This window comes from Camelina sativa, chromosome 19, assembly GCF_030686135.1.
Source record: "Camelina sativa cultivar CO46 ecotype springtype chromosome 19, ASM3068613v1".
NCBI classification, from domain to species: domain Eukaryota; kingdom Viridiplantae; phylum Streptophyta; class Magnoliopsida; order Brassicales; family Brassicaceae; genus Camelina; species Camelina sativa.
Genome location: NC_141898.1, coordinates 18,485,881 through 18,496,590, shown reverse-complemented (window position 1 = coordinate 18,496,590; position 10,710 = coordinate 18,485,881). Strand labels below are relative to the sequence as shown.

Below are 10,710 nucleotides of genomic sequence, written 5' to 3'. Positions count from 1 at the left end.
TAACGAATTTTAAAAATTCCCAAGGAAGCTCGTCATGGATGGTCAACATAAAACCGGCTCATAACTTCCTTCCCGGGGAAAAAGTTAGCAACTTCAAGAAGTTAAGAGCTCGCTATTTTTTTGTCCGAGTTGACGATCGCTCTTTTGAAAATCTGAGATGCGGTCAGCGAAGAGTGTGAAACAGCTCGCCCGGTATCATCTCGTTCCTTGTTTTGTGGAATCGGATACTCGTATTCTGACATGATCTTAATCGTCAATGTTTTGCAGCTCGCCCTACTTCAGCTCGGACATTAGCTCCCGAATTCCAACAAGTCAGGGATATCCTCTTTGCAGGAGTTGATCGTACTTGGGATCATATTACCCGACGTCGTGTTGAAGAAGCCATGGGCAAAGCGAAGACCAAGTTCTCAAGTTTCGCAAATTCACTGGGGCAATCCTCCGAAGTCCCAGCGACCACAATTGTCGAAGCCAGTACGATCCGATCTATCTGATCAATTTGCCTTCGATTATTTCGGGGATATTCCTCTCGCTTGTAATCAGGAAGCTGCCGGGGAATTGTGCAGGCACCTGAAGATATCCTCTGTCATGTTGCCACCGCTCGACGAGCTGGAATTCAAGGATCAATATCTCAAAGTTGCCTAGTCCGCCCTTCAGGTTCAAGTCACATCGCCCTCTATTCTAACTTGCAGCTTCACATCATTTCTTAAACTTCTCTCCGTCTCACTTTGTTTTAACCTGCAGACCGCCGCCTACGCCAGTGGACTCACCCTAATGTACGATAGGAGAGTTAAATCGATGGCGTCTTCGGAGTCCGAATTCGACAAGATGAAGGAATGCCTAGACAAACTCCGGGAAGCGGACAAGTCGAAAGACGGCAGAATCAAGGAATTGAAGGACCTTCTTGCGAATAAGGAAGAAAACAGCAAGCATCTGGAAGCAAAAATTGCCGAGCTGGAGTCGCGAGAAAAAGTTTTGGAGGAGGAGAAGGCCGAGCTAAGAAAAAAGCTCGATGATTTGGGAACGAGGTTTGAATCAGAAACGAAATGACTACGCCTAGACCGCCAGGCCAAATTCGAGGGTACCACGAGGAAGGCGCAACGTCGTCTTGAGGTGAGGTGGATGCGCTGGACATCCTGGAATTAGGAGAAAACGACTCAACATGTCTCCAGACCAGCTCGGCTTTGGATTTCTCCACCCCGAGACCACGGCCCAAGACTCCGTCTGACATCCGTATGGCTCCAATGCCGAGATCTTCCAGGCTGATCTGACTGATCCTCCAGAACTCTAACCGCTGTTCCCTGATTGAGACTCCTAGGAACCTTTTATGTTTGCCTCTTCTTTTTATTTAAGACTCTGTGATGATATTGCCTATTTTGCGGCCGGCTTCTCAGTATTTTTTCTTTTTGGAAATTTCCCTTTTGTGCTGGCGTAGACTATATCCTTTTTGCTAAATGATGAAAAATGGTAGTTTCCCAATTACGCGATCGGGAAACATTCCTCTACGACTAGTATAACCCGAATATCCAAGCTCCATGGATGTTGATGTTCCGCGTCAAGCCGGAAGCAAGGTTGGACTTAGAGACCTTCCTCTCTCGCATCGAAGAATGCCATTCCGAATATCGTAATCGGTTAACCGCGCCAGAACAGTCGCGGAACGAATTACTATTCAAACTAAAACTACTCGAATCCCATCTAAGATTTTGGATTGAAAATGGTCTGGATAGGGTGGCAGCTATGCCGTCATGCTTGATCGAATATTGTAACGAATGTCACCATTCGGCGAACTCGACACCAAGCGAACCGAGTTTCTCTCTGAGCAGCGAATTCATGCCTTCTGAGGTCAAGCCGTTCTATATGAACAAACGTGCCAACAACGTAGAGGCTGCTGCAGCTAACGCCTTTGTTCGCCAAGTAACCCTTTCTAACCTTAGCTGTGTTAGTCTCCTTTAAGTTTTGGTTCTAACCAACAATCTTGTGTGCAGATTTAATTCGTTCACCGGGAACAATGCCACAAACTTTACTATCATCGCATGAAGAAGAATGAAATCGACGATCGTTTAACAGTATTGGGAGTTGGGATCGCCACCTTGAAGGCGAAGAGAAAAAGAACCATCGGTCGTCTTGACGAGGCCGAACAGAAGATCAGGGCGCTGGAATCACGTCCCGATGAATGGGAGAGAACAGGACTTCAACTACCATGGCCGATGCTGAAGCGCCTTAAAGCGGACACTCGGAAGATCGCAGCAGGGCTTGCTCTGGATGACTGATGTACTTGGGATTGGCGATTTGAGCCATTCATAGTTTTTATTTTTACTCTATATTTAAATTAAAGATGCTGTCGCGTTTGAACAATTTTATGTTTGCAATAAATAAATTTTTCACTCTATTCGGAAGTTTACACGAGGCGGGACATCTCCCGGCTTACACTGAAAACCTTTTTATGAGGGTAATTTAACCCGAGCGTCAATGCGCTTTAGCGAAGGGCGAAGTACAGGACTTTGACTTACTTTCTTTGTTCCAGTTCGAAAGTCGAAAGGCGAAATTTAAAACTCTGGGTTCGGCTTATATCCGTCGGAAATGGAACTTACGAAACAATTCAAAAGAATTCTCTCGGTTTGGCTTATCTCCCGTTAAGGAGTTATCAAAAAAATTCAAAAAGAATTCTCTGGGTTCGATTTGTCTCTCATTGGAAAATTAATAATGTCGATCATCTAGCCGGGATGTCGATCCGTTCGGTCTCGAACTGGGTGGACGTAATAGTCCCCGTTTTTTTTTCTTTTTTTTTCTTTTTTTTTGCTCATTCCCGAGGCATAACCGCATCATTGAATGCGGACGCGGTTTCGCGATGCGATCTTATTGGTGGAGGACTCTTGGGACGCAGCGCATATCCCCCTACGATATGATTGGTGCGAGATTTGCGGGACGCAAAATTTATCTCCCCCATTCCCCCTATAAATAGGAAGAAAGTGGGTTTGCTGAGCATCTCACATCCAAACTTCAGAAAGATACATTGCAAAGCATGCCTATCACAACCCAATCTGCATGGTTGAGGCGAGCTCGGGAGCTGACTGCCGCTCATGTCAGCGGATTCGACCCGGAAGCGTCGAATATTGCCCTCCCCCTAGAAGAGACGGTTCCATCTCCATCTCATGAGCTTGCTGCGGAAATTAAGGATGATCTGATACAGAGAGAGGTCTGCATCTACTGAGCTCACTGCCAAAGGATGAGTTCATATATCAAGGCCTTTCGTCCTAAATACGACCTTCTCTTCCAGCTCTGCCATCTAGAAGGAACCATCTCGGTTCTCAACGAGCTTATCGCTGACGGTTTCTACTTGGCGAACTGGCGTATGACCCGACTGCTTCCTGACCGCGACCGATGTGAAGGGCAGGTCGCCAGAGCCTTGATACCCGACCTACCGGAAGACAACTACGAACCGCTAGGCGGTTCGGACGACCTGGATATCGCGGAAATGCCAATCTACAGGAGTCGCATAGAGGAGCTACGACGGTACATTCTCCATCTGGAAACCACGGACCACCATTTTTGGGAGAGCCACACCGTGGAAGGCCCATGCGCATTCCTTGAAGAGATGGTGGCCAAAGGTGCAGAGGAACTAAGGCGGGAGCGGCAAAGCTGGCGATCCTATCTCGAAGGTCTGACCGTCGAAGAGCCACTGGAGTCCGACCTCTCAAGCTTTGCACCTGTGAATCGCCGACGAGGTTAAGATCACAGGAGGGAGGTCGCACTTCACACCAGCTCCCAGAGATCGGAAGGCTTGCATTTCGCCTAATGGGACCGAAAGGCTTGTCACTTCGCACCAGTTCCACATACCCACAAAGTCTTTAAGTTTCTGTTGCTTTTTGTTGTTGTTTTTCTTTTTGCTGGCGATAAGATGAAGTAAAAGATTTCCCCTTTATGTGGCGAGATGCTGAACTGACTTCTTACTTAAATCGAAATAAAAATTTCTCATTAATGAAAAGAAATCTCATTATTTTTCCAGCTTTGCCCACAAAATCTTATTAAAGAAATCAGGGGCTGCCTACGTACCCAAAATTGGGATCAAGCCAGTCGTAGTTCATAGTACACACGTTTTCAAAACCGAGATCAGCTAAATGACCTAGTAATAATATAAGATGGGCCGCCTTCCACGAGTTTTTAATCTGCTTGCCCTCCATGGTCAAGAGCTCGTAACCTCCAGGGCGAACTGCTTTGGAGATGAGGTATGGCCCCTCCCAACGAGCACCGAGTTTTCCAGCGTTGATCTACTTAGTGTTCTCGTAAACCTTGCGCAACACTAGGTCGCCCTCATTGAAACGTCGTTGACGGACAACTATGTTGTAGTACTTGGCTTTAGGGTTTTTGATAGTTCTGGATTCGGACCAGGGCTTGATCGCGTAATTCTTCGGCGAAGTCAATGTGGTCGAGCATCATGCTATAGTTGAGTTCGGAGTCGTCGACCAACATAGTACGGCGAAGCGTTGGCACTCCGGCTTCGGCTGGAGCCAGTGCTTCGATGCCAAAGGCTAATGAAAATGGAGACTGCCCCGTAGCTCGCCGCGGGGTGGTCCGGTAGGACCATAGTACGCCGTCAAGCTGATCTGCCCAAGCTCCTTTTCTTCGTCCGAGGCATTTCTTCAACCCATCAATTATGGTCTTGTTTGTGGCCTCGGCTTGACCGTTCCCCTGAGGATATCGCGGGGTCGAGGTGCTTAAGTGTATTCCCCTTTGCTTAGGAAACTTCTAGTAATGAGCGAAGTGAACTGTGTTCCATTATCAGTGACGATCTCATAAGGGAGCCCATGGCGGGAGATGATGTTTTTCCAGATGAAATTGGTAACATCCAGTGACTGCACCTTGTAAAACGATTCGGCCTCCACCCACTTGGTAAAATAATCGGTCAAGACCAAAAGGAACTTCTTTGATTTTGGCGGATGCAGTGGGCCAACAAGGTCCATTGCCCAACGCATGAAGGGATATGGCACAGTGACGATATTTAGCAGTTTGGGAGGTACATGTTTCATCGATCCATGGCATTGGCAGGCTTCGCACTTCGCCGAAAATGCCTCGCAGTCGGCGACCATGGTTGGCCAATAATGGTCGTTCTTTTTTATCTTCAATGCGAGCGCGCGCCCTCCAGAGTGGTTGGCACCGTCACCTTCGTGAACCTCCGTCATTATTCGTTCTACCTCTTCTCGATCAACACAGGTGAGTAGGGCTCCAGACGAACTGCGTCGGAAAAGGCTGCCCCTCATCATGGCGTAATGCACACATCGGGCTTTCAACCGTCGAGCTTGCCACCGATCTTCTAAAACCTTACCATCCTTGATGTACATTTTGATCTCGAGCTGCCAATCGACTGGGGGTTGTGCTAAATCCGCGGGTTCTTGAACAGGCTCGTCGACTTCCATTTGTTCCGCAGCATCACTGATGGCAAACGTCAGATCGGTATAATCGATGCTAGGTGTTTCAATGCATTTGATTGGGACCGTTCATCCCAAACCCGGGTCAGAACAATTCACCAAGGTAGCGAGAGCATCTGCCGACACGTTTTCACTCCTTGGAACTTTAATCAGTTCGAATGAGGTGAACTGCTCCGAGAGAGTTCGTAGTAATTGGCGATATGCCCCCATGCGCTCGTTCTTAGCGTCGTATTCTCCACTGAATTAGCTAACCACTAGCTGAGAGTCGCAAAAAACTTGGATGCTAGTTACCCCCAGCCCTTGTGCCAATCGTAGTCCGGTCAGGACAGCTTTGTATTCGGTTTCATTGTTCGAAGCTTTGAAGCCAAGTTTCAGTGCTTGCTCAAGGACCTCGCCAGTTAGAGACCGGAATATAATTCCAGCGCCGGACCCTTGACTGGAGGAAGAGCCGTCGGCGAACAACGTCCAAGGTTGCTCCTTAGGTATGGTCTCTTCAAGTTCGGGAGACAGCTCTGTGATGAAGTCTGCTAGGACTTGTGACTTGAGAGTCGGGCGAGAACGAAATTCGATGTCATACTCACTTAGCTTGATCACCCATTTTGCGATTCGCCCGGACTGAAGGGGACTGTGAAGAACTGTCCGAAGCGGCTGATCGGTGTACACGACGATGGAGTGCGACTGGAAATAAGGTCCGAGCTTCCGAGCAGCGACGATCAAGGCAAGAGCCAGCTTTTCCAGGGTTGGGTAACGCGTTTCTGTGTCATTGAGAGCCTTGCTTGTGTAAAAGATTGGTCGCTGATCGCCACGATCATCCCGGACCAGCACCCCGCTTACGGCTGAACTGGAGACAGAGACGTAGAGGTATAATGTCTCTCCTTCTTCGGGCTTGACGAGTACCGGTTGATTGGTCAAGTACTCCTTAATTTTTACGAAGCCGACTTCGCAGGCGTTGTCCCAGTGAAAATCTTTGTTACCCCGGAGGAGTTGGTAGAACGAGAGACATTTGTCTGTTGACCGGGCGATGAACCGATTCAGCGCAGCTTTCGACCTGTTAGGTGTTGTACCTCTCGCTTATTGGTCGGATATGGAAGCCCTAGTACTGCTTCGATTTGCTTTGGATTTGCTTCGATTCCGCGTTCGGTGACGATATAACCTAAGAATTCCTCCGAGGTCACCCCGAAAGTACACTTGGTTGGGTTCAACTTCATCTGGAATTGATCCAAGATGTCGAAGCATTCGGCGAGATGCTGGATATGATGTTCTGCTATGAGAGATTTGACCAACATATCGTCGATGTAGACTTCCATCGTCTTCCCTAAAAGGTCGGTGAACATCGTGTTGACCAAACGGTTGTAAGTCGCCCCCGCATTCTTCAGCCCGAACGGCATTACTTTATAGCAATAAGTTCCTCTGTCCGTGATGAACGTGGTCTTCTCGCAATCGGCTGGTCTCATTGCGATCTGGTTGTAGCCGGAGAATGCGTCCATGAATGAGAGTAGCTGGTTTCCCGCGGTGGATTCTACGAGTCGGTCGATGTGAGGTAAAGGAAAACAATCCTTAGGACATGCCTTGTTGAGGTCGGTGAAATCGACGCAAACCCTCCATTTGCCGTTCTTATTCTTGACCACCACCGGGTTCGCCAGCCAAACGGGGTATTGTACTTCCATTATCTGGTCGGCCTTCATGAGTCGCTCGACTTTGTCTTGTACCGCCTTCGCCTGATCGATGCCGAGACGACGGTGTTTCTGCCGGACTGGTTTGAAAGTAGGATCAACATTTAGTTTATGGCAAGTCACCGATGGATCGATATCGACCATGTCCTTATTGGACCAAGCGAACGTCGAGGATCTAGATTTCAGAAAAGCTATCAGTTCGGTTTTGATCTGAAATTCGAGTTCGACCCCAATTCCAACCATCCGAGAGGGGTCTACTTCGTCTATGTTGACCTGGATAATTTGACACCTTGTGGCCTTTAACCGGTATCATTCTGGCTTATGAGGGTCGGTTAGGTGACCCTCGCTCTGTAATTGCTATGCGTCATCCTTCCGCTGTTGCTTTTTCTCGAGAACAAAGCAAGTCCTGACCATCTTTTGATCGCCGTACAACGTGTAAATCCCTGTGGTAGTTGGAAATTTAATGCAAAGATGATAGGTGGAAGGGACCGCTTGCATCGAATAGATCCAAGGTGAACCTAAGATGGCGTTGTAAATTGGTGGAGCGTCTATGACCAAGAACTTGGTTTTGCGTGTTACACCGCCAGTTTGGACCTGCAGATTCACGTCGCCCATTGACATTTTGGCCACACCGTCGTACCCGGTTAGCGTTCTGGACTCTGGTTTGATTTGCTCTGGTGTAACGCCTATTTTTTCCAACGTCTACCAGAACAGGACGTTGACCGTGCTGCCGGTATCCACTAAAACTTGCTGTACATCGAACTCGCCCATCGTGACTTCCACAACCAGGGGGTCATTGTGAGGATGGTGGATTCCCTTTGCATCTTCGGTTGTGAATGTGATGGGATCCGTACTAAGCGTCTCCTCCTCGGAGATCGCCTAAACGCTGCAGATCTGGCGCCCTCGCTTCTTTAAGGCCCAGACCGAATCCTTGCATTCGTCGGTCTGACCAATAATCATAGAGATGCGGCTCCGAGGTGGGATTTGTTCAGCCTGCTGTCCTTTTTGACGCTTGGGTGGTGTCGTGAGGACCTCCGCTGGCGCTGGATTCTGCTGCTCTACAGGGGGTGGCTGTTGCACGTCGCTTGGCGCATTATTCGAGTGGTTACTGCCCTTCTGACCTCGCCCAGGATTGGATCGTCCAAATCTTCCTCCACGACCTCTACCTCCGCGACTGCCGCGGGAAGCTTTAGGTTGATAGACAGCTTTGATCTCGCCAGATAGATATTTCTCGTATAAGTAATTGGACAGATGCTTGCACTCGGTCATGGAATGGCCTCCTAACATGTGGAAATCGCAGTAAAGCTCCTCTTGTGTGCTCGGAGGCGTGTTATCTTGTCCTCCATCTTCGGAGATTGCAGTGACCACCCCACGTTTAGCATCCCTTGGGTCATGGTGCTTCCGAGGTTCTTGGTAGGCGTCTCGGCTTTTCTCTTTCGCCGGAGTTGTACGTGCAGGAGGGGTCTTCCCTGTCCTCTTCTCTTCGTCTTCCTCAACGTATGCGAAACGGGATCCCCGCTGAAGTGCGTCTTCCAAATCCTTGGCCTCTCGGATATTCAGGTCTAGTTGTAACAGCGACCCGGGTATGAGTCCCTTTTTGAAGGCGGCAATCGCGACGTCCTCGGTGACCGAGATGCTGGCATACCTTTCCTTGAATCTGGTATGGTATCGTCGCAAGGGTTCGCCGGGTTCCTGGACAATTTCCCACAACTCAGCGCTGGAAACACCGCGTTCTATGAAGACCCGGTAGTTCCGTAGGAAAGCTGCTGACAGCTGAGCGAAGTTGTCGATCGAGTTCGCTAGGAGTCGAGAGAACCAGGTTAACGCGTTCTCAATTAAACTCTCAACTAATAGCTGACATTGACCAGCGTCCTTTTGTTCTTCGGTGAACCTGGCTTTGGATACGACAGCCATGAACGAGTTCATGTGCTGCATTGGATCCTTAGTCCCTTCATAGGTTGGTAACCTTATTTTTACGGCTAGGACGTACATCTCCAGGACTCATCTGGTAAACGGGGTCTGTTGCGTGGCTTCGAACATCCTGTCGATCTCCGGGGCTGTGCTCACAGCCCGGTGGAGAAGGGATCCCATATCCTGGATTTTGAGGTGGATTTCCTCCAAGTTCGGATGGGGAGCGAAGGTCGGATCTCTCTGAGAGGATTGTCCGACGTGAGGCAGCACCCCTGAGGCTAGCACCGATGGCGCGTGTTGGTCTGGAAATCGGAAAGCCGAAGGTGGCAGATCGCTAAACAGTCGTTGGTTTAAGGGGTCATTCCGCCGAGATGCCTGTGGTGGTGCAGTGTTCTGCTGGAGTAGAGGAGGCGCGGTGCACTTTATTGCGTCCAATCGCTGGTTCGTGTCGGATATCGCTTGGAAGAGATACTTTGAGATCGTTCCGAACACGTGTTGGAGGTCATCCATAGAGACGAGTTGGGGGGGGCTGTGATTCTCGCGTGGATGAATTTTGTCTAGCGACAGATCCATCGACAGGTAGCTCCCCGTCAGGTTCCCGGGCTCCGAGATGGCACGCTTCGGCGTCTTGCACCCCGACGGAAGGTGTCACCGAGTCATCTACCGGATTTCCCGATGCGCCGAGGTGACGTCGGTGATAGACACACGTGGTTGGTGCGTCGGTTGGTGGGTCGGTAGCGACGTCCTGTGAGTCGGTGGCTCCGGTAACCGAATTGTCTTGTTGCGGAGCGGTTACGTTGGCGACACCGTTGTTAGATGCTAGAGACATGATTTTGCTTGTTTGAATTTCAAAGGACTCTGAAAGAGAAGTTACTTGAGAAATTAGCTTCCCCACAGACGGCGCCAATTGTAGAAACTGAGTTTCACACAATGAATTTGTTTGAAAGGGGAAACAAATTCAATAATACTATCTCTCTAAGAAATCAGATCAAAGTAGACAAGCAAAGAGGAATTGAAATCTCTTGGAGAATAAGTTAGGTTTTGTTCAAGAACAAAGAAGAATTAAGGTTTTTGTATTAATTGCTGGATGATCTTACAACGAAGGGGTTGCCCTATATTTATAGGTTTTCATAGATCTATTGAATATATCCACTTTCCATATCACGGCCGACCTGATTAAGAAAGTTTCTTGTTTCTTATTAGGTCAGCCCCTGGGCGAGCTGGGATGTCGGTTCGTCACCTTGGAACTGGGCTTCTCGGCGCTATCGGGCCTTTGAAGATGAAATCCTCCTCAGGGTCGAGCTCCCGGTAAAATAACCGGTTTCTTTAATCGGGTTTAGATCGGTATGTTGTGGGTGCCAATTCCTGCACCAACAGATATGATAGGGTTTAAAAATAAAGAAAACAATATTTACTTGTCTAATAAATTGTCTTCCTAACACTTCTGTCTCCAGTATATTAGGTTTTGGATTGTTAAAGAACAAAAAAAAATTATAGACATGTGACTACATGAATTATGAATTAGTTTTGGGAAGAATGCAAGATAAGGAAAGAAAAATTCTTTATAGTTTTCTAACATGTGATTTATTTTTTATCTCTCCAGTTTTAATAAATCTAAAGCATATAGAATAGTATTAATATATATATATATATATATATATTGATATATCATGGTTTTTAGCTGTTTTTAGCCATGATATAAG

The 10,710-nt window shown here is 48.1% G+C and overlaps 1 protein-coding gene across 1 annotated transcript; it reads right to left on the bottom strand.

Annotated features, from left to right (window-relative positions):
• Nucleotides 1–7,453: 7,453 nt before the first annotated feature.
• LOC104767979 (uncharacterized) lies at nt 7,454–9,088 on the bottom strand. Its single transcript, XM_010491933.2, has 2 exons — nt 8,047–9,088; nt 7,454–7,782 (listed from the first exon to the last, which is right to left on the bottom strand). The coding sequence occupies exons 1-2, from the start codon at nt 9,086–9,088 to the stop codon at nt 7,454–7,456; spliced, it is 1,371 nt and encodes a 456-aa protein (XP_010490235.2).
• Nucleotides 9,089–10,710: the final 1,622 nt, after the last annotated feature.

Coding starts and splice junctions, on each gene's coding strand:
- LOC104767979 (XM_010491933.2), bottom strand. CDS start 9,088: ATGTACGTCCTAGCCGTAAAAATAAGGTTACCAACCTATGAAGGGACT. Junction 7,783..8,046: donor CCGCATCTCTATGATTATTG/GTCAGACCGACG, acceptor TGGAAAAAATAG/GCGTTACACCAGAGCAAATC.